Source organism: Globicephala melas, chromosome 15 (assembly GCF_963455315.2).
Source record: "Globicephala melas chromosome 15, mGloMel1.2, whole genome shotgun sequence".
Classification (NCBI taxonomy): domain Eukaryota; kingdom Metazoa; phylum Chordata; class Mammalia; order Artiodactyla; family Delphinidae; genus Globicephala; species Globicephala melas.
In genome coordinates this window covers 69,037,431-69,061,875 of record NC_083328.1, presented here as the reverse complement: position 1 = coordinate 69,061,875, position 24,445 = coordinate 69,037,431, and the positions used below count along the sequence as shown (strand labels likewise).

Here is a 24,445-nt window from a genome sequence, read left to right as displayed (position 1 = left end):
GTTTTGTTTTTTTGTTTTTTTGCGGTACACGGGCCTCCCACTGTTGTGGCCTCTCCCGTTGTGGAGCACAGGCTCCGGACGCGCAGGCTCAGCGGCCATGGCTCATGGGCCCAGCCGCTCCACGGCACGTGGGATCTTCCCAGACCAGGGCACGAACCCATGTCCCCTGCATCGGCAGGTGGATTCTCAACCACTGCGCCACCAGGGAAGCCCGTGAGCTGCATTTTTAACTAGGCTTCCAGATAATTCTTATCAGGATGCTACACTTGGACACTGCTCTATGGCCACATTGTCCAATGTGATGGCCAGTAGCCACACGGGGTCCCTGCGCTTTTGAAATGTGGCTAGTCCAAATGGAGACGCACCATATGGTAAAATATATACTTGATTTCTAAGACCTAATATGAATAAAAGAATATAAAATATTTCATTAATTTTTATGTTGATTGCAGGTTGAAATGATAATATTTTACATCTACTGGGTTTAACAAAATGTATTACTAAAATTAATTTTACTTTATGATCTTACTTTTTTTCCTTTAATGTGACTATTAGAAAATTGAAAATTATGTATGTGGCTTAAATTTTACTTCTATTGGATAGCGCTGCTCCAGAGCACTGGGAGGCTGGGATCATCTGTAAGGTGGATGCTAACAGCAGAAGTGCTGACCAAGCTCACACGCCTCCTGCTTTCCTCCCCTGTTGTTCCTCCATATGGACTCCACCCAGCTTCCTGGGTGAGGCACTGATATGTTTGTTTGCCGGCTCCTTGTACAGATCAACTACAAGGCCGTGGGCTCATTGGACCCGAGTGCCGACCTCTCCAGCCAGAGGGGCAAAGTGTTCAAGCTTCGGAATGAAACCCACCACCTCTTTGTGGGTCTGTACCCCGGGACCACCTACTCCTTCACCATCAAGGCCAGCACAGCAAAGGGCTTTGGGCCCCCTGTTACCACCAGGATCGCCACCAAAATTTCAGGTATCTGTCCTAGGAAGGGGAAAGGAAGAAAGGTGGTGGTGGTGGTTTTTTCCATTCCTAATATTCCTGGGAGTGAAAAAGGGCAGAGCCAACCGTCACCATGTGACTTTGGAGCAGCAAGGACAATGCAGTCCCTTGTGTGTCAGTGCTATAATCTCATGAAGAAATCCTAATCCATGAACTTCCTAAAGTATAAAAAAAATATCAATTAGACTAGACCAGAGGGAATGCTGAGTGATTCACCAAATAATTTATCTAGCACACAGTTGCCTTAAATAGTACATTTTCCCCACACAGATTGGTTTGTAAAAATGTGATTGATTTTCAAGAGTATTCCTTTTGACAGTGCAAGGCACAGCACAGGTTCTCATGAAACGTCTGATGAACGAATGAACAAACAAATGAGTGAATGACTGTTACAGAGCCATAGCAGTCCAGGATGTCACCTGCCATCACCAGTAGGGTGGCCTCCCCCACCAGACAGCATCAAAGCAGAATTATCTCAGACCCCGTTTTTACAATTTACATTTTTTCAGAATACGCGTGCAGTTCTCGTCTGCATCCACATTTTGCATAGATACAGACCCACCGTGTTTTTTGTAGCTTAATGTTTCCACTTATCCTTAAACCATAAGCATCTTCCATGTTGCTACATTGTTTTCATTGTAATGTTTTGTCAAGTGGACGGACGTAATTTAATTAAACATTCCCCTGTGGTTGTATATATTGGGTGCTTCCATGTTTTTATAAAATAACGCTTCAATAAACATGTTACAGAATAAAGTTTAATTCCTTGGCTCGGATTATGACTTTAGGATTAAATTCCAGAAATTGAAATACTGAATTAAAACCGATGTGGGTTTAATAGCTCTTAATACAAATGGCTAAATTACCTTCCCAAGGGATTAGATTTAGTTACACTTCCATCAGAAGGGAGGATCTCAGGAAGAAAAAAAAGATAAGAGGGACTAGTTCATCACTGCTGTAATTTGCATTTGCATTTTAAATACGTTTAGGGTTGACATTCACATTTGCATTCACATCTTTAAGTACTTATATCTCCTGCATTCATCTGTTTATTTCGTGTGGAACTTCTTGATTCACGAGGGTTACCAGCCACATCATTGCTACCCTTCTCCAGACTCTTCTGTACCTTGAAGGAACCTACAGGCAGGTTGGAAGTCAGGGCCTCCTTTGCTGAAAGCCTGGGATGCCATGTGACTCTCATCCTACCCTTCCCCAAACACCTCCCTTCTAGGCATCCTGAGTGTCTCGAGGGAGGTGATGAGAGGGGTTTGGGACCTTTGCTAAGCTCCCTTCTCTCTGTTCTCTGTCCAGCTCCATCGATGCCTGAATATGACACAGACACCCCACTGAATGAAACAGACACGACCATCACAGTGATGCTGAAGCCCGCTCAGTCTCGGGGAGCCCCTGTCAGGTGAGGAGGGTGCTTAACCTGGCGTTTGCCATTTTCCTTCTCTGCACCGGGCACGCCTCCAGCTGAATGATGTCACTGGCAATGCCCATAGGCCGGCCAGGAGCAAGGCTTCCTGGAGGAAAAGGGTCCGCAGCCCCAAGCCCCGTTCAGAGGGGCTACTGAGCCAGGAGCTCTGTCTCCCTACTGTGGGCCACTGGGACTGGTTTAGCGGGAATGTGCTGATGGGGACCTGAGGAGGGCTGGGAGAGAACTTTCTGGAACACACCTATGGTAAATGTATTTAGTCCGTTTGGAGGCCCAGAAACACGGCATCCTGGCAAGATCACCTTTACGTGTCCAACTGCCATTAACAGACAAGTAGACAGATTCACTGAATGCTGAAAACAACCTGCTCAGAGGTTATGAGTGGGACACGACCTCAGGGCTGGTCCAGTTTATGGCCTTGGTGTTCCACAGTGGACTTGAATTCAGAGTCATACTGCTGATTTTAACAAGAGGCTGCTGGAGTCCAGGAGTGTACCTACAGCCCAGGCAGTGAAAGCATCTCAGTAGCTAAGCTGATCCCATGGAAGTCCATGGGCTCACGGCTGTCAGGAAGGTGGTCATCTCTTTTAAATAAGCTACACTATGTACAAGGGCAGCAGCTCCGATGTTGACTGCTGGCTTTTGCTTGGAGCTCAAGGGACTACAGACCCTGAAAGCCAAGCAAGAGTGTTGGGTAGAACAGCTTTCAGATTAGCTCAGTTCAGTTCAACGAGCATGCATGGAGTATTTTATATTCCAGGAATGGAGCAGCGTACGGAGGGTGAAAACGATTCACTTATTCATTCATTCGATAAACGTTTCTTGAGCTCTCACTCCGTGTCAGGTACCGTTTAAGTGCTTGGGACAGGCTAGTGAACTAGCTGTGTATAACTCACGCTCTAAAGAAAGTCAAACTCTAGTTAGGGAGACAGAAATGTGAAAACATAACTGCACTACAGGGCATGCTTGTGGAGATGCGCGTAGGCCATTACACAAGCTCACAGGAGAGAAGTCCCAGAGGAGGTGACACTGAGCTATATCTTAAATGTTGTCTAAGATTTCACCAGAGTGGTAACAGGGTCCAGCGTGAACAAAGGCATGGAGGAAAGAGGAAGCTTGTCATTGTGGGGAGCAACCAGGAATCGTTAAATCTGCCTTAGCATAAAGGTGAAGGCAGGAGTGGTGGGGTGGGAACAAGGGCCATGTTTGAGAAGCTCAGCCTTGTTTGAGGGGCCCTGGGGAGCCACTGAATGGCCACATGCGGTGTCTCTTTTATGATACCATAGGCTGGGAGACCAGCCGGGAAGGAGGCTGTCGAGATGCTCTAGTTGCCTGTTTGCCAACCTGGGTCCAACTCTACCCAGGAATTACAGGCACTGGAGCACATAGAATCACCTGCCGGTTTGGAAGTTCCCGTCTATTCTCTAGACTTCAGAAAGTGTTCTATCCTAAGTAAGGTGGGTCTTCAGGCCTTCAAACAGGTATGGATAGAGGTTGTGGGCACCTGAACTAAGAACATTTGCCTTACATTCCACACGTAGGTTGTTCCAGGACTGTCCTACCTGTGATGAGCCAGAGCGGATGGTGGCTCTGACATCACACAAGGAGCTGTTGAGTTACTGTGTTTCTTCCTGTTACTCTTACGCCGCATTGTCATTTACTTCCCTCTATACACTGAGATACGTTATCCTCCTTTTCAGATGAAGAGACTGAGGCAGAAATGCGCTAGGGCACACAGACAGGGAGTGGGAAGGCTGAGCTTGGACGCACGTCCTCCACGTGCCCAATCACACGTTCCATCTTGGCCACCCGTGTCTCACCTCCCCTTCACAGCTCTTACCTCTGTCATACAGCAGCATTGGGCATGTTTCAGAGTCTCAGAAAGCTTCTCAGATGGCAAGAGTCTGGCCCAGAAAAGAGAAGCCCAGTATTGTACAAGTTAGCAGCTGACCCAGGGTCAGAGGCCAGATCTGCCCTAAAACCCAGGCCCTTTCTGTGGTAGACCCAAGTGTCACCTTTCATTGCTACAAGCCTACAAAACTGTCAGCAAGAGAACCTGGTCAGCTGGCGCCCCTGGTGGCGGTGGATTCAGCCCAGATTCCCACAGTCTTCTGGCTGCTGTGTGGGGCAATGAAAAGGATGTGAGTTCGGTGGCAGTGAACCTGGGTTCAAATGCTGACCTAATGCTGCTGTGTGACCTTGGGCAAGATACTTAATCTCTCTGAACCTCAGTTTTCCTTATCTGGAAAGAAGACACTGGCGATATTTCACCAAAGCTTAATGGGATGTACATGTGAGCCAAAGCAGCGCAGGCTGTCAGGGAGTTAGTTCCTTTGTTAGCTTGGCTTCTTCTCTGTGGAACTTAGGAAGCTCTGTGCAAAATGGTTTTTGCAAATCCACCCCTCTATAGGGTCACAGTGTTGCCCACTTCCTTCCTGTTAAAATTTCCAAAGACCCTGATTTCAGGGTGGGGAAGGAGGGGCTTTGCTTTTTCCTTAAGAGCCCCTAACTTCTTTCTGGCACAGATTCAGAAAAATGTCTTTTCTAGTTGTCCTGAGAAAGAAGTAATCTGTGTCCTTCCTAGTGATAGGAATAAAGTTAATTTTTGTACAGAGGATCAGGATGTACCCATCCTCAGGATGAATCAGATTATATGTCTGTGAACCTCTGAAAACTCCTCAAAGCCAGCTGAACACAGATGGGAGTAATTGTCACCATGTTTTATTGGGCAACTCCTGTGATCCAAGAATTTAATCTCTACTAACCTATGAGTAGTACTATTATCTCCCTGTTGGAAATGAGGAAACTAAAGTTCAAGGTCACAGAGTCTGTAAGTGTTGAAGCTAGGACTCGTACCCAGGCCTGCCTGACTCCAGAGACCAGCAAACATCCCAAACCAATGTCCTTGGGAAAGCTTTTCTAGCCTCCACAGAGAGAAGCCCCTTACATTTTCCTTCTGAGCCTACAGACTTAGTTTGCACATCTGTTTAATGAGCTCGTGCATCCTAAGACCACAGTAAATTAGTAGGTGGGAATGGAAATGCCCCAGTAGCGGGGAGAAATGACAGTTGGCAGGGAGCGAAAAAAACAGGACAACTCTACAAAACCGACACAGGGACTCAAGAAACAAGGAGGTCCACATGCCGTAGCCCCTGCTGCCCCTCACAGCCACGGGTATTCATTTGTTGTTCCTGGTTCACCCTAAAAAATGTACCATTAGGTCCCACGTCTTCAAGTTAAAAGAGCCAACTAGCTTCCATTTGATGAGCACGCGCCGGCCGAGTGCCTGTCACTATAGGTAAATGGTTTGCAACGTCACAGCATCGCCGTAATAGCCTCCCCATTGTGCAGATATGGAAACTGAGATACATGGAAGCTAAGTGCATTGACCCAAGCCATGAAGAGAGCAAGTGGTGCAGGCAGAATTTAAACCCCATTCAGTCACCCCTAAGCCAACACTCACATCTCTCTAGCCACACCACCTCCCTAGGAGAAAGTCATATGTGATGTATTTTGGTGACATTTCCATCGGAAACAAATTTAAAATAAATGTCACTGCTCAAAGGGGCAACGCCTGTGTCTGGAAGAGCCTGGCTGCTTTTCTTCTCAAGGCTCTAGATCACTGAGGGTGGGTAGACACTGAGTTTCTGGAGTTATTTTCGGACAGTTGCTTGGGCATTTGCCAGGAAGGGAAGAGACTCATCAGTGCCAGCCAGCAAGGCTTCCGGGACGACCGCAGTGACAGCAGTGGAATATCACAGTAGACTTCAGTTACTTTAACCCTTTGTCACCCTGAACTCTGGGCACTGGAGTGCCCCGTGGGAGGCAGCTGACCATTAAGTCATTCAACAAATATTTATTGAGCAGGAACTGAGGTGAGCAATGAGGATACAGCAGGAGGCAAGAGAGACACACACCTGTGCTGAGGCTTCATCCAGTAAGTGTACATGTGAACGGGGCAGGGAGGGGACCATTAAGCCATTAAGGAAACAATAACGAAACCGGCAAAACAAGATAACATGAAGCCAGTACAGACAGTGACTGTATTGACTGAGAGGAAGAGTAGATGGGCTGGAGAGATGGGCACAACCCAGCCAAGTGGACCAGTGTGGAGCCCTGCAGGCAGGGGAAGCACGAGCCTTGAGAAAACAGCAAACTCACTCTGTGACCACAGGACACTGAGAGCTCCCTAGGTGCACTGGGTCAGGGATGCCCGGAATCGTGTTTTATAGTTGATAGTTCCTTTCATTCCATTGTAGCATCTGACCGTCACTCACCCAGTAGCTAAGCTGCACAGGAAACACCATCTCCCTTTTAGAGGAGAAGCTGAAATCTAAGATGTTAAGTGATTGGCCCAAGGTCACAGAGCTCATTACACGTAGTCCACGGACCTAGCTTCCTGCCTCTGAGTTCACTGTTCTGAGTTCCTCGTGCCTGGGATGTCACATGATGCCCGGGTGACCTTCTGGTGGGATGCTGTGGAGTGAATCTCTTCCACCTAGGGAACGAGGGGTAGACAAGACAATTCTGGTTGTGTGGGCGCAGCCGGTAACTTGTGAGGCCCAGCATAACTCTGAGCGGAGAGTCTTCCTGTTCTCCAACAGACTCACAGCTGAGCCTCAGCGTCCAGGCCACACCCACACAGGCTGTTCTTCCTCCTTCTGCCAGTAATGCTCTGACCCTGGTTGAGCCAAACTCCAGCCCTGTGCTGCTTGCTGCCCCTCTGAAGCCCTGTGGCTCTGACTCTGACTGGTAGGACTGAGCATACAGGGAGGCAAGGAGACGGGGAGGGAAGATGGCCATGCGGGGCTCCTGCACCCTCATCGCTCCAGCCAAACCACCTTGGCGGTGTGGCCTCTTTTTCTAATACTCCACAATGGAGATGTATTGCTTTTGCATTGCTTTCCCCAGGCCTTCAAAGATTTATTGGTTTTTAAGTGACAGAATCCCAGAATTGCTTAAAAGATCAATCAAATAGTGACTAGAATCTAATATTCAGCTTGGCACACGCCAAGGTTTCTTCCCCCACACCCCACCTGTCGTGCTGATGTAACTGTAGTAACCTTCATAAGAAAGGAACTCGGCCGTGAATTAATCACCCATAATGCAGTCCCTGAAGGGAAGTCCAGGGCAGAGCCCCAGATTCTGTAGCAGACCCTCCTCTGGATCCCCAGCGGGCTTCCTTGAAGATGCCTTCCCCACCCCAGCCCCTGCTCTCTCCTTCCCATCCCATCAGCCCCTGGGAGCTTTGGGATTAGCTCTTTCTTCTCCCTCTGCCACTCTCCACCCCACTCTCCTGACCTGCCAGGACGGCTTTCTGGTCTGCCTGTTGTAAGTTCCTCTTTCTTCAATCCCTCCCCCACCAAGCTGCTGGACTGGTGTTTTGGAAGCACAGATTGGATCAAGTTAACTTTCCTGCTCAAAATTCTTAAATGGGTCACTGGCTTCCTACCACATTATGTTCAAGCTCCTTAGCGTGGAAATCAAGGCCCATCTGAATCTGGTTCTGACCTTCGTTTCTGATTCCATTTCCTTTTACTCTGTCCCTTTAGCAGGTTTTCCTCAACAGCGCCACGTACGCTTCCTTCATCATTCTTTCATGAGCTTTTAATTGTGTTATACATTTGTTTGTATGTTTTCTTTGCTTTCGTTTCTTGCATGCCCCTCACTAGACTGTGAGCTCCAGGCAACCTGGAAGTTTGACACTAATGGATTCCTTTCTCTGGGACAGGGTTTGGCTTTCGTAGGTAGTCCAAAACACAAACAAAAAAAAAACAGAAAAAAACAACAGTTAAGTAAGTAAGGAATTCAGCAAATCTGGTGGTACCTGGTAGTTACAGGGTACTGGGACAGTAGAGATGCACTGTCTTTACCTGCCTCCTTTTCTGCGAGAGCTCAGTCCAATAGAAATGCCTGCGTTGATGGAAATGTGCTATATCTGCTGTCTGGTGGAGTCATCACTAACCACACGTGGCTGTTAAGCGCTTGAAATAGGACTAGTGCGACGGAGGAACTGAGCTTTAAAATTTTTATTTTCATTCATTTAAATATAAAGAGTCACACATGCTCGTGGCTACCGTTTGGACGTGCAGGTCTATAGGTGAGTTAAAGAGTAAAAGAAACAGTGCGGATGAGCCTGTGTACTTGGTTGGAGGTGTGTATGAGCGTTCAGTGCGGAGGCAGCCATCATTAGCCTGGTGAGCTCAGGGGCCAGGAGGCCTTCCTGGAGGCAGTATTGCCTGAGACCTGCCAGAGGAGGGGGAGCGTGGCCCAGGAGGAAGCGACATGTGCAGGAGCTGAGGTAGAGGAGGTGCATGTTGTGTGCGGGGCACAGAGATGAGGAGAGAGGCAAAGAAGTGGGCAAGAGCTATAGGTAAAGATCTTCACTTGGGATCTGGACTTTGTCCTGAAGGGTACGGGGAACATTGGCAGGCTTCTCTGAGCAGCAAGCCCTTGTCTGTGCCATTCTCTCTGCCAAGCACGGCATCCTCCACCTCCCCAGCATCCGGGTCAAATCTGCCACATCCGGGACCATCTCCCATCCTGCAGCAGGATGCACCAGCTCTGCCTTGGGCTCCCACGCTGCCCTGTCCCCTCCCCTGCGGGGGACTTGCAGTCTCAGTCTCTACCAGCCTGTGACCTCCTTGGGAGCAGGAACTGGGGTCCCACAGGCTCACACCTGAGATCTCTTGTGTTCTTCCTGCCACAGCTGACTTCCCAGCTGGATACACTGGAACAGCAGAAGCTCCTAGAATGAGATCCCCTTATGCAATTGACTTATCTGATGGCTCAGGGTCAGATTCTTAATTTCTCTGAACCTCAAGCTGCTTGTTGGTAAAATGGGAATACCCATGTCACGGATTGTTTTAAAGGTCAAATAAGCTAAACTATGTAAAGTGTCATTGGTAGTTGTTCAGTTTGCCCCAGGGTTGGCCAAGCTGTTGAGAGAAGGGGTGGCTGCCTGCCCTGGGTAGTCCTGGCAGGATTATTCTCAGAGTCCTGCTGCAGCGAATGCCTGTTTGCTAGGTGTCCTTTACCACTGTGTAAGATTCACTGCAAGATGGTGCTGGCGTGCATGTGACGTGTCAGGGAATGTGCAGTTGTCTCCAGGGGTGTCACAAAATCCTCACAACGATTCTCAAAAATGCATTCTCAGATTTGAGCACCTTTCAGAAACACCAAATCAAGCAGACAGGGCTAGGAGGTGTCAACCACTGAAGGACCAGCACAACGAGGAGTAAGGGCAGTGCCCTCTACTTGGAGATGCCACTTGGTGTTGTGAAATCAAAGTGAGCAGATCCAAAGCCCCTCAGGAAGGGGTGTGGAGACTCCCATGAGCTCCCTGAACTGAGACCTTATAAATGCTGGGACCAGAGCGGGTACATGGAGTCAGAACCAAGCAGGAGAGGTGAGACCAGATCCTAGGAGATGAATCATGTTTATCTGTTCACTCATTCATTTGTTTATCAATTCATTAACTAATTCAGTCAATAAATACTTTGAAGTTCAGCAAACAACCAGACACCGTGCTGAGCACTGGAGACCCAGAAATGAGCTAAACAGGCCCACACGCTGCTGCCATCCTAATGGCAGATGCAGCTCTGAACTAACAGTGCCACAGACACTCATGACAGACTGTTGTCAGCTGTAGCCCATTCTCATGGGGTCCATGTCACCTCCCCATCCCACCTCTGATTTCAGCTGTGGCTAAGCTGGATAGTTCCATGCAGTTATAGGATCCCACCTCCAGCACCAGCACCCACCCCTTTTTTTTCCCTGCCTTTTGGCTCTAATTCTTTCTCCAAAGCCCCATGGATCTGGCTTTGTCTGAGCAAGCAGGTACAGCTGAGGAACGCAAATAATTTAGTGCTACAGGGGAACTCTCAGCCAGTGTGGGATGAGAATCCAGGCATCAGAGCCTTGCCTCCCATCCTTTGAAAGGACCATTCTGAGGTGCATGCCACACACCCCCAGTAGGACTGAGCCCCGGGTTCCCACAATGGGAGCCTGCTCGACAGCGCACACTTTGTTGGTTTTTCTTCCTCCTATGTCTCACTTTTTCCTATAAGAGGTGGATCAGCCCCAGATGGGGTGGTCAAGTGATAATGTGAGAGAAGCTGAAAGGAGGCCGGTAGGACTGCAGTGGGGAGAAAATGCAAGAGAGGATGGCACGTGATGAGATTGGATGTGAAAGGGCCAGGTAACCCAGGGCTGTGTTGTTACCATAGCAAGGACTTTTATACTAAGAGCAATGAGGCATCAGAGAAAGGATTTTAAGCAAGTGAACAGTATGACCCATCTTTTTTAAAAGGTCTTTCTGGCGTCGGTGTGGAGAACAGATCAGAGAGGACAAGAGCGGTCCAGAGGAAGAGTTGGGATCAGTTATAGTTGTCCCAGTGAGAAATGAAGGTGATGGACGTCCAGTAGTTGAGGAGGTAACAGGGGCGAGCCTTGGCGATGACTCCTCTGTGGGGCGGGGGGTGGGTATAAAGGACAAAGACATTGTCCAGGGTGGCTCCCAGGTTTCTAGATTGGTTAATGGGGTGGATGATGGTGCCGTTCTCTGAGCAAAGGAACACAGAGGGAGGGAAAGGTCTATGAGGATACTTTATCCAGGAGGGGCCAACGGTGGTAAAGGTGGTCTGGGAACTGAAAGGGAGAGTTACGAACCAACTGGGCACGGACAGGCTGGGACCAGATGCATGGTTTGGCGAGCCCTGGGGACCTCTGGGGGACCTTCTCCAAGGTCAGTTAGGACTTGCGGCTCGCTTTCCTGGGCTGCTTGAGGCATAGTGCACAGAGGGTGCAGCTCTGGCTTGGAGGGCCAGGGGTATGTCACACTGAATACCAGGAGACAGTGTGGCATGGCAAATGGCTTCTAAGGTCACTGCAAGTTCTCTTCACTGCCTGATGAGAATCCCTGATCCAGCTGCATTTGACAGGTACGGCTAGTTAAGACTAGAAATTCTGAAATACAGAGTGATGAGCTCCAGTATGAACTGGAGATCCAGCCGGCTTTTAAAGAAAGAAGAAAGTTTGTTGGGAAGTAAAGGAAACAATTGACAAATTTCCTCCAGGATTCCTTTAATGACTGTGAAGCCCAGAGTGGGGTCACGTGAAGCAACCACAGTAGGGTTTTGCTGGTCCATGGAGCTGCAGTGAGCAAAACTGGCATCATTACCATCTGATTCTCAGATATCAGCATGTGATGGTGTCCTGTTAAGGTAGGGGAGATGAAAATTCAGAGGACTTATTAACGTGGGGCAGCCTGAGGAGTTCATGAGACCCTGTCCACGCTGGTAGAGATGAGAAAGTGCGACTACATTGAGATGTTCTTTCTTGAAACATCACTTGATTCACTCAGTTCCCCAGCTCTCTGGGCTGCCTCTGCCGGGGTCTGGAGATCAGGAGTACTATGATGTGGGGAGATGGGAAAGAGGCACTCCCCTATAAACTGTGAGATTTAGCTCTGCAAGTAATAGCACTTTGCCAAGTCTCACAGCCTGCTGGGATTTCATCACACCGGATTAGGAAAGAGGAGGAGCCACACAGGAGAAGAAGCAACCGAAATAAGGAAAAATGGGATAAATGCTACTGCAGAGCTATACGCACTGGGGCTGTCCCACACTCTAAATATGGCAGCTAATGGGACGTGTAACTATGATTAAAGAGACTTGTAACTACTACAAGTGAAACTACCAAGGGGACTCCAAGTGTGGCCCAGAGCTGCACTCAGAAAGATCATCCAGGAAAACAAAAGGGAAGACGGGTGAAACCCAAATAATTGAGGAGGGTTTGCATCCGCTTCAGCACATCCTAACTGCATTGCGGGTCTTCTTTGATCAGCCCCTCAAGCAACCCAGCTTCCCAAGAATTGGCTCTGGTATTAAATGATGCTGGATCATGTTCCTTAGGCTCAAACCAAGGAGGAAAAAACAGGTATTTCAGGAGGAATATTTTAAATGGAGCAGGCTCAGTTGCTGAAACACGAAGAACGAAGGAGTGTTCTATTTTGGACCGTCTGCCATCTGGACAGATGGAGACAGAGACTCTTACTGGTGTGAGGGAAAGGAGAGTGTGGTCGCCATGTTCACCTCCTACCATAGGACTATTTAAGTTCCCCAAACCTGGAGTGCTGGCGAGGCATCAGAGCAGGGGGTTTAGATTTGGGAATCATTAACATCCAGGTGGTGGATGAAGCATGGGAGGAGTGGATGAGCTTATCCAGGAAGAGTGTAGACTAACCAGACAGAGCTCTGTGAAACTCTATCAAGGAACCACACAGGAGATGGAGAAGGAGTGGCCAAAGAGGTAGAAGAAAAACCAGGGCAGAGTTAAAACATGAAAGCCAAAGGAAGAATAATTTAAAGAAAAGGAGATGGTTGACATGTTGTGATTTGATTTTCTCTAAGAGCTCCAAGCAGCTCTTACAGTAGAAAAGAAGGAAGACACATAACTTGACCCAGGACATGGGAAAAGGAAGATGATGATATCAACCAAAGTGCTTAAAAGTGGACCATATGGTCCAGGCTTGATTAAAAATGCTTATGAAGGTAGATGTGCAAATAATGGAGATACTGAGGGCCAGGCGACCTCAATGCTGTTGAAGAATCTGTGCCGAGGCTCCAAAGCTGGGAGAGGCCGGAAAGGCAAGATACTGATATTTAGATAATAAGATGATCGAAGCTTCAGTAATGGAACCCTGCTATGGGGTAACATGGCTCTGGGTGTGACTGTGTCGGCAGTGATGGTAGATGGATGGTCATGGATTCAAGGCGAAGCCAAGTATTTTAAAGAACAAAGAGGCCAGGCTATGGATGGTAGGGCTGTCTAAGTAGATGTAGTTCTTGTAATGCTAAACTTCCCACCCTGAGGACCTGGTGAGACCCTTCACAAGAGCACCAGTGACTCTGCGTGACGCCGCTCCTGGGTCTCACTTTTTCTCCCACTTGTTTTCTGCTGACCTTCACTCCTCACACTCTTCTGGGCCCTGTGACCGTTTGCATCACTGCTTTGCCTCAGATCTTGCACAGCTGATAGCGGATGGCTCTCAGTTTCTCTATCTGCCATCACGCAGAGGTCAGACTTTCAAGTTGGCCTCCATCGAGTGCATTTCCCTAGCCCAACCTCTTGATGTTCTTCTGAGCTAGTGCGTGGATCTGTGCCACATTAGAATCCAAGGGGGTTTCCTCTCATCCAAAAAGCATTCTGCACGATGCTCGCTCCTGCTGCCTGCGGGTGCTCAGACCTGCCTCCTTTCAGCAGCAGTGAGAGAGGTGATCCTGAAAGCCCTGGCTTTTTAGTAGGAATAGAACTCCTTAAAGGTTAGAGTCTCCAACGATTAGGCAGAAGAAATTTGTACTTACCCCCTTTCACAGTACAACCCATCGTTTTCGTGCCTGGCCACAGCTGCTTGGGGTTTGCTGTTTAACCAGTGCATTTCTACTTGGGTGTAGGCTCACCAAGCAACTTACAAAGGTTATAAATGTACTAAGTAAATATTCATGGCCGGGGCAAGGGGTAGCAGCCCCAGTAGCACAAGGAGGGGTCAAGGGCAAAACTTCAGACCTACACAGTCTGATCCTGTAGCCACCGCTATGTGAGGCTATTTAAATTTAAATTAATTAGAATTAAACAAAATGAAAACTTCAGTCCATTAGTTGCACTATCCACGTTTCACGTCCTCAGTAGGCAGATGTGGCTAGCGGCTACCATATTGAACAGCACTTCCATCACCACAGAAAATTCTATCTGACTGCATTGCTCTAGACTCTGGGAGGGCTGGTAGAAAGAGGCCAGGGCCCATATTTGGTTTCCAACAGGCTATTATATTAATGTAGGCACTTGAAGCCGTAGGTAAAGGTCAGGAATCCTGTCCTGAGAAATAAGAAATATAAGGGGGGGGGGCTTCAAACGCAGAAAATGTAAGTCTCACCAAAAGCCAAAGGAGACCTTTGACTGGGCTGACTTGCTGCTGAGACCCTGGCCTACTGAACTGGATTTCCCAAATTCCGTTGCATCACCCTTGCCTGGGATAAAGTCTGGGAAATGGTTTAACCCCAGAGTTTTCAAACTTTATCGGCTGTCAGAATCACCAAGAGACCTAGTAAATACAGAGACCCCTGCCCATCCCTAGGGGTAATGAGATTGGTCCCAAGAATCTGCATTTTGAACAGGCTCCCAGATGATGATGATGATCCTGCTGGTCTTGAACCACAACTTGAGCACCACCGGTCTAGCCTATAGGTAGACTCAGGTTTGGAGAAGAGAGATTGTAACGGGAAACCAAGTATCTTCCTCTGTGGTGCCAGTTGTTTGTTCATTCTCATGATGTGGGGAAGCAGTTCTTTTACATCTGATTGTAGAGTTGCCCCTGTGGGTTTTACAGCTTTTGGAACTCTGACGTCTTTTCTGATGGATGTTTCAACATGCAGATCAACAGTTTTAGCTTGTAAGGTCTGAGCTGGGATTCCTGCCAGCTTATTTCTCTATCCCTGCCGCATGGGGGCTAAAAACATACCCCTTTTTTCTTATGGTGGCGACAATGACTGGTGTCTGAAATACATGCTGTGTTGTTGCATGCTGATAGCATATCTGAATATATCACTTTTGTGCAGATACTGGGGCTTAGGTAGAAGATAGATGCTGGGTGAGACTGAGAGTCCGTCTCTGAACAAATCTGTATTCTTTCATGGAAGGCTAGAGCAGCCTGGGAGGAAACAAATCCATTTCCAACTTTCACTCTATAAAAAGTTCCATATTTTCTTAGATCAGACAAAATATATTGAGTGCCAGAATGCTACTGCGACATGGGCGCGTCACTCAGCTGGCTTGGGAATCTGTATGCATTGTCCCCCTGGGCCAGTTTTGATTATGTTCTTTTTTCCTTTTATTGCAGTCAGCAAATCTGAATTTGCTATTGTGGGGAGAGCAGGAAGAAGAGGGAAAAAAAGGAAGGTTTTTAACCTTCAGAAAGCTCAGAGGTTCAGTCTGAATAAGCACAAGAACTTTTCCGTGTGCCTCTGAATTCCTTGAATTTGCAGAACTGCTCAGAATCCCAAGAGAACTACCTTCCACAGAGGATTCAGGCCCCACTTTGAGCTAAAAGGCAGAGCTGAAGTTAAGAGAGAGGATCAGAATTAGGGAAAGTGGGAATGGGAATCAGTGGGGAAAAAATAAGGAGTTTGGTCCCCATCCAGGCTGTTTCAGCCTATTGTTCAGTTTCTTCAATTCAAAGCCATCTGCTCCCCACAGCTCTCAGATAACGTCTCCCCTGCCAGGACACCCTTTTCCTGCTTAATTGAAGTTAGTCTCCAAGAATAGTTGTCCAAAGCAGTTCCCAATGGTGGGAATGTTTTGAAAGTCACAGTAGGAGTTGAAGTTTTTGGTTGCAGACGTCTACACATGAGCCAGATGTTCAAAAGGCATCACGTGGTCTGCAACAGCCTTCATATTTCCAAAGCCAGGAGTTCTCTCATTGGCCTCCGTGGCTCACAAATGGCTCCTTTGAAACTGTCACCGTCTCTCCATTCGAGGACCTGTAATACCGCCAGTGTGAAGGGAAACAATCACTTCCATTCAGGTTTAGAGCAATGTGTTTCCCAGGCTTAATTATACCACAGGTATATCAATTACAGAAACATGTTAATGCTCCCATGATTAAAATTATAGAGTGCCTAATTGAAAAAGCATAAACTAAATTGAAGAATTCCTAATTATAGTTTGCTTTGAGGTGTTAATTTCCTCCATAACGAATGCGTAATTTCTTGGAACCTAAACAGGTAGCCTCTTGTGTCAGCACATAGGCTGCAGGCAGATGGGCTAGGGTTGTAATCTTTCAGTTCAGCAAGTTGACAAGGGAGGCTTAGTTCAGGGGGGAGAGCATTGAAAGGGAGCTTGGGGAAGTGGTAGAACTGGTGAAGTTGACAAACCAAGGTCTACCTAGTGGGCATCTGGACCAAGGGAAGATGAGGAGCCCTTGGAAAACGTTTTCCACCTGCTTTTCTCTTCCTTCTCCAAAGTCTCAACACTTATCCCAGTTAGTTTTTTGTGCCTGTAAGACAGTGGTTCTCAAAATTTGGTCTTGGACCAATGTTATTATCTGAGAATTTGTTAGAAATGCAAATACTCAGGCCCCTCCCCCTGACCTGCTGAATCACGAAGTCTGGGGATGGAGCCCATCTGGCTGTTTTAACAAGGCCTCCAGAAGATTCTGATACATGCCAGAGTTTGAGAAGCACAGTTCTGAGGAGTTGGGTCCCAGATAGCCAGAGTCACATCCAGCTGAGCTTTCTTGAACTCCTTCTCTGGATCAGAACCTGTGATTGGTGACTTCCCAAGCATCATTTCATTTTATACTCCCAACATCACACTGAAGTAGACAAAAATGCTCCCCCTTTCTCAGGTGAGAAAACTGAGACGCAGAGAAGTTGGCTTGCGCAGCTCATATCTTTGAGAGCTATAGGCCTTGTCTGTAAGCTTTTATGAGGACTCAGATGCGTTACATTGTCCCTTTTTTTTCATTGTTGTTACATAGTTTTCATCAATATCTTTACTGATGAGTGGGTTTTCGAAGCAGTGTAGAGCTGGAGGCTGAACCTCTGCTGAGAATGACTTCCAGGTGAGCCACGACTTTGCTAATGTTGAGTCTGATTGTAGGACGAGGAAGGGGGCTCCTATATTTGAAATAATTGCTATTAATGGCATAGTTTGTTAGTATGCATTCTTTCTGAATAGTGATGTGAATTCTAAGTATAAAAGGCCACAGCACAAAAAGATACTCCTTGATTTTTGGAAGGAACTCCCCTTGCATAGTGACCCAAGCAGCTGTGAGCCCCCTGTTAGGGACTTTGGGGACCAGACGAAGTAAGACATACTCTGTCTCCATCTCCTCTTTACAGACATCTTGGTTTTCTCAGGTTCCTGTTTTCTAGTCTAGACACATCAGGGACTCTGTGTGTGTGTGTGTGTGTGTGTGTGTGTGTGTATTTGCTTGTGCTAGGGGTGTGTGTGTGTTTGTGTGTGTATTTGCTTGTGGTAGGTTTTAGCCATTCCATAGCCATATGAAACAGTAAACTTAATATTTGAGGTTTATATCACTCCATCAGGTTTTTGTGCAGTTCTTAGCCATTCCCATATGGTTGAAAATTTGGGTCATTGTCAGTTATTTGTTGTTATAAATAACCCAGCAATAAATATATTTATTCATGCTTTTCTTTTGGTATTGTATCTTTAGATAGGAAAAAAATCCCCGCGAGTGGAATTACTGAAATGAGTAAAATGGAACTAAAATATATTGAGTGCCTACGCTTATATGTCAGGCACTGACAGCCAATTCATATGTATTAACCTTTTTCATTCTTTAATTAAAAAACCTCAGAGTAACAAGCGCACATAATTGGGAAATCAAATAGTCAAACCATTCTCTGCTCCACATTTTTCAACCCCCTAGTCCTGTGCCCCAGAAGCAACTGCATTTTAATTCTTTGCCATTTCTTCTGGGAATTGGCAATGTCACTACATAATGTGCTATTTTAAAGTTACTGATTACAGACATTATCTATTTACTTCCCGCTATTATAAATGAGAATTTGTCTGTCTTGAATCATCCAGCTTCCCAATGTAGTTATACCACTAGTTTTAGTTAAATAAATATACAATAGCTAATTTTATAATTTGACAAAAGCAGACTACTTCAGTGCCAAGTGATATACTATTTTTATTGTAGTATTGTATGTTTAACTTAAAGCTCACTATGTACTAGACACTATTTTAAGTCCTTTATCTATATTAACTCAGTTAATTCTCATCAAAACTCTGTGAGGTAACAACAAATTGTATCCCTGTTTTAAGATGGGAAACTGAAGCACTGAAAGATTAAGTAACTTCCCAAGATCATGCAACTAGTAAGTTGCTAATCTGGGATTTAAACATGACAGTCTGGCTCTAAAGCCTGACTCTTAACCATTATGCTATACTTCCTCTCATTATTCTTCCTGTTCTGTGCAGTGTTTTGTTTAAAATTCATCATAGAATGTACAAGGATTCTATTTTATGCAGGCAATACCTTTATTATACTATTAATACATTTTTCTTCCAACAGAGCTCTACCATTTCAGATTTACTATTAAATACTCTTTTTTTCTTTGATTTTCTTGGTGTTTTTTTGGTCATTTTGTTCTATTTTCTGGAAAAATAACCAACCTTGTCTAGCATTTGTTTAAAACTTCAGCAATCATGGCTTTTCCTTTTAAGAGCTATTTACTGTTGTCTGATTTTATTTTTCTCATATTTTTCTCACTTCTTGTTTTTGGAAGCAGTCATTTCTTTTCTGAGGATAATGTTTTGATTTGGAGAGTGATAAAGGTTTTGCTGACTCCTATATTATCTCTGTTTCCTCTGGAGTCATTTTTTCCCCATTTGAATTGACTACTCTCTTTCATGTTGGGGCATTTCTCACCTAACTGGTGAGCTTTGGTAGTCAGTGTTTAAAAGTAAGATGTTGTAAAAGTTGACCAGAAGTGCTGTTTTGTGGGGGTGAAGGCATTCAGACTCTCCAGAGGTGAAACCTCCTATTTCCTGCCTGAGGGGTAGGGGGTAGATATGTAGAGGCCCACGTTCCAGGATTTGATACTTTCAGGTATAGACTTTGATCAACACCCCTATTTTCAGCCCCACATTTCACTTTCACATCCTCCACATTTTATTGCCACAAGACCAAAGTCTCACTTGAGATCCATTGGGCAAATCAACTCCATTTTTATTCACGTCTCTTTATGATTTGACTTTCTGTGTCCTGCCGCAACAGACAGCACTCTTCTGACCATTTTCAGTCTTCCAGAATTTTGTTGAACCCTGTCATCCACTAATGGCCCCTCTCCTGTTCTTTTTTTCCTTGCAGATTTATATGCTTTTTCATCTTTTACCATCATGTTAGTGAGGTCTCAGGAGAGAGAGGAAATAAATAGAGTGCATTAAATTTTCCACTTTTAACTGGAAGTTTACTTACATTATTATCTAATCCAGTTCTCACAGTAATCATTTATGGGACATTATTATTGTCTTTAGATCTCCAATATCATTTAAATATTTAAAGGAAGGTCATACAACTAGTAAGATTCAGAGCTAAAATTCAAATTTGATGCAGATTTTTAGAATCTATGCTCTTTCTACTTCCAGGTCATAAAGGTGTTTATGAGTCTTGAAAGCCTTTGCCAAATTATTTCCCCAATTTGATGAATCAATTTACAGTGCTGCTGGCATTGTATAATCCTACGTGTTCTACCATAACTTCACTGAGATGGCATATTATAATTTACATTTACTTTGATAATTGAATGGGTTTTAAATGGGAACATATCATTTTGATCCGAATTTCTCAGTGTACTGGCAAAGCAGATTTTTTTTTCCGTGTTTTATACTGTTGACATTTCTTTTTTGTGAGTTATATTTTTAACATTCTTTAACCACTTACCTATAGCAGTGACAGTGGTTCTTGACCAGAGTTAATTTGCCCCCAGAGGCAATGTCTGGAGATAACTTTGGTTGTTACAACTTGGGACTAGGGGCTGCTACTGGCATCTAGTTAGTGAATAGAGACCAGGGGTCCTGCTAAACATCCTTCAATGTACAGGACAGCCCCCTACAACAAAGACCATCCAGCTAAAATTCTAATAGTGCCAAGAGTGAGAAACCCTTGAGGATCTTGATAGAGCTTCTGTTTTTTTTTTTTTTCAATGTATTATTAGATCAGAGATTCTCAATCTTTTTGGCCCCAAGACCCCTTTACATTGTTAAAAAATAATGAAGTCCCAAAGAGCTTTTGTTCATGTGGCTTTTGTCTAACAATATCAATATGCCCTATTAGAAATTAAAGCTACATTTTAAACATATTATATTTTAAAAAAATAATAGTAAACTCATTACATATTAATATAAACAATGTATATTTTTTAAAATGAATTAGGGAGAAGAGGTGCACTGTTCACATTTTTGCAAATATTTTTAAGGCCGACTTGTAAAAGATAACTGGATTTAATATTTTCAAGACTGGCTTGTAGAAGATAACTGGATTCTCATATCAGTTATGTATCAGTTTATGTTGCCCACTGAATGGATCTTTTATCCTTGATATTTTGTCCTTATTTTGTAACATTATACATTGGTCATTTGAAAAAATGCACTGAACCATAAAAATCATCCAAATGTTGACACATTGCATTATACAACATCAAAGCATTATATTTGCTAATATCACCACCAAATCTCATCAGTAAAGTTTTCAAGTATTGGGAACCTAAGTTCACAGTGACAGACAACAAGTTTTCCAAATTATAATTCTCACCTGAAGCTCAGTTATGAACAAATACCATCAGTGTCCCTTAAAGTGACAGATAAAATTCATTTATTTTGGAGGTGTTTATCAAATATCCAAATGGAATAACCACAATGTGTTAGTTATTCTTTCAAGAAAAAAAAAATGGTGCTTCATTAAAATGTGACTAGTTTAACATGTAACTCAAACAATCACAGAAATGTTTTTCCTTAAGAAACCGTAGTACTTCAGTAAGCAGAAGACATGATTTAGGCTTACTTCCTATTGTGTCACATGAATATTAAAAAGCTGTGTACTCAGGGGTTGAAATGAACACTTTTTACTGCTTCATCCAGGACATTCTTAAGCAAAACTGGCATTTTTGTTTTTATATAGCAAATTTTTATGTGGTGGTGACAAATACAAGTACAATTGGGTACCATACCACGGCTGGTAAAACCAGCAGTTTTACTCACTGTTGCCTTTGCATTCAGTGCAAATATCGACAGAGTGGAAGAGGCAAATAAAGTTGTAGTACACTATTAAAATCATTTTGACATTGCAGAACCACTGAAAGGGTCATAGCACTTAAGCTTTTGTTCATTTGGGTTTTGTCTATCAATATCAATATGCTCTATTAGAAATTAAAGCTACATTTTAAACATACGATAATTTAAAAAAATAACAGTAAAGGCATTCACAGACCACGCTTTGAGAACTGCTAAGTTAGATTGATGATATTGTATCCAAGGGTCTTTTTGCCTCACATCACAAATTCAGGGCAAGGCTTCCACAGGAGGGTCCCTGAAACGTGTTGTATATAAGAATATCCAGTGAGCTTATTCAGAGTTCATGTTTCTAAGCCCTACATCGAGAAATTCTTAGTAGGGCTCTGGAATTCACAGGCAATTCTGTTGTTAGCTGGAGACCTGGCACCTAACAGTTCTCCACACATAGGTGATTTGTATTCCTGCAAATAACCTCATCAGTGGGTTACATTTTCCCATAGGAAAAATCCTCTAATTGGTGTTACTGTTCTTCTATAGCATTTATTTGCCCTATCTGGCACTAATATGCCAGTTATTATGATTAGTTTAATGGTTAATTAATAATCATTCCATTTAGCTTTTTAGAGCTTAGAAGGTCTTTTTGAGGACAATTCATTTCAGATGGTCTTATAAAAAAGTGCTCAGAGGGAGGAGATATGGGGATATATATATATATATGTGTAACTGATTCACTTTGTTATAAAGCAGAAATTAACACACCATTGTAAAGCAATTATACCCCAATAAAGATGTTAAAATAAATAAATAAATAAAATAGGAAAAAAAAAGTGCTCAGAGGATTTTCGCCACTTTCCTTTCCTTAAGCAAATGTCTTTGTTGCAAGTAGAGAATCCAAGGCACCCTATTGATTACTGTTTTAAAAACAGCCGCTGTAGCAGCTTCCTCTGTGAAAGCATCACTATGGGTTTTAATCGTGAAGTCTGGACACTGACTCCCTATCAGAGCTAGGCTTGTTCAACTTTTTTTTTTTTTTTCTTTGCTCCTTTCACAACATAAAATGACTTTAGAAAACAACAATGACATTTCAACTGAGAACTTGGCAGGAGGGTAAAGGGGTTGCTTCCCAGGACATCTGAGGAAGAAGGCAGTATTGGGAGACCTGGAGTGAGGGAAACAGCCTGGATTTCCCCTGGGGGACATAAAAAGCTTCAGAATGTTTATTAAAAAACAAAACAAAATAAGAAAGGAAGATTTTCAGTTCCCCAAAGAGGGTTTTTTTTTTTTTTTTTTCACTTTATGGCTTTTCAAAATTTAATATGTAAATGTATTAACCTGAAATCTTTTAAAATGAAGATTCTGATTCAGTAGATCTGGCATGGGGCCTGAGATTCTGCGTTTCCAACACATTCCTAGGTGATGAGGATGCTGTTGGTTCATGGACCAATGAATAACAACGTCTTACAGCATTCTGCTTCTCCTAGCAGTTGTTGATAGGCACTGTTTGCCCTAAACATTGTTTATTACTTAAGTCTACATAAGCTGTTTTAAAGTTTTTGTTCAAATGAGCCATTAACATTCGCTAATAGCGCTATTGGGCAGTGGTGATTATAAATTCTTCTTTATACGTTAACTGTATCCTTGATTGATTGAAATGATACTTTGCAAAATGAACCTGAAAAATAACACTCTGAAGTTAGGTAGGGGTGGAGTATATTTATTAAAAATTCCAAAGTCACACCACTCAGAGAGGTAGAAGTGTATTCGGCATGGACCATGCCATGTCACCCATGTGCAGAAAGCCATTTGTCAATTAAAGATATACTACAGCTAGTTGTAGTATATGATATTAAATGATCATTTTCAAAGTTCTTTCATATTCCTCATTATCTTTGATCCTCATTCATAATACTGAGGTAGTGAATATAAGTATGACTTTATTTTATCATTTCATTTAAAATAGTTTAATTTAGATTCCTGACAAAATAATATAAGCTTATAGAAATTATAGAAAAAATTTTAAAAAGGAAAAAGTCATTATGATCCATCATAAAATATTAACATTTGGGATGGGTTTTTCTCATTTTTCTTTACCAAATTAAAAAATTAAGTTGATCCTCCCTTACAATGTTGCATACTACTTTTGCCACGTATCATAGTAGCTATTATATTATCATTTTAACATTTTAATGATGTTTTTTGGGTACATCTTATTTTATTTCTCCAAATTGTCAACAGGTCCTCTCCACATTTATTGACTACTTCTTGCAGTACTGCTGACTTGTGATGCTGCCTCTGTGTGTTTGTGTGTGTGTGTTTGTGGGTATCCCACTATATTCTTGGTTTGCCTACACTGTTCCATTAGGTCTTTCTCTTAATTGATCCCTGTGTCTGCACCACCCATTTTAATTACAGCTTTACAAAACATATTAATATCTGGTCCTCCTAATGATTCTTATTGTTCCAAATGTTCTTAGCTATTTTCACCCACTTCTGTCTTCCTGTGAATTTTAAAATCACTTTGTCATGTTCCCTAAATAATCCCCAATGGAATTTAGTTTTAACTGATTTAAAACTCTTGCTTAATCTGAAGTGGTTACATGAGCATGAACTTTTCCACACTGAAAGAGGGCAAGTCTATCCACCCAAGTCTTCACTATTTCTCAGGAAATCTGCCTCGATTCCTCCACGTAGATGACATCAAGAGCTACCTTGTTAAAATTGTGGTATTTTCTGTTATCTTTCCACCATTATGTCTGCTACCTGGGATTTGCTGGTATTTAGGGAAACCTTGTGTGAGAGTGTGTGTGTGTTATCCATCTCATTTGCTGAAACCTCTTGTGAGTTTCTTTAATTAAATTTTAGTATCTAGTTTACCAGTCTAATAATCACATCATCTGTGAATAATGAAAATTTTGTGTCCTTCTTTACAGTTGTAATATCTCTTATTTTGGTTTTATGTTTTGTTGCATTGGGTAGAGCTTTTTGAGCAATGTTTGGGTAGAGCTTTGTGTTACTGCAACCTCCAAGACTTATCCTCCAGTAAATTTTTCTTATGTGTGATGTTAGTGGTAGGTTTGAAATAGTTATTTTTAAACATAATAAAAAATATCTCTATTGCATCATTTATCTTTGTGCCTTTTAAAATCAGAAATGGATATTAAATTTTATCAAATGCCTTT

General features: G+C 43.8%; 1 protein-coding gene across 16 annotated transcripts in view; it reads left to right on the top strand.

The window, feature by feature from the left end:
• Window positions 1-24,445, top strand: part of PTPRT (protein tyrosine phosphatase receptor type T) — a 1,174,296-nt gene that overhangs the window by 882,150 nt on the left and 267,701 nt on the right. For all 16 annotated transcript variants that reach the window (XM_060285697.1, XM_060285704.1, XM_060285700.1 and 13 more), the window contains exons 10-11: window positions 778-979; window positions 2,318-2,420. In XM_060285697.1, the coding sequence (XP_060141680.1) occupies window positions 778-979; window positions 2,318-2,420 (305 nt within the window). The remainder of the gene's footprint in view (window positions 1-777; window positions 980-2,317; window positions 2,421-24,445) is intronic.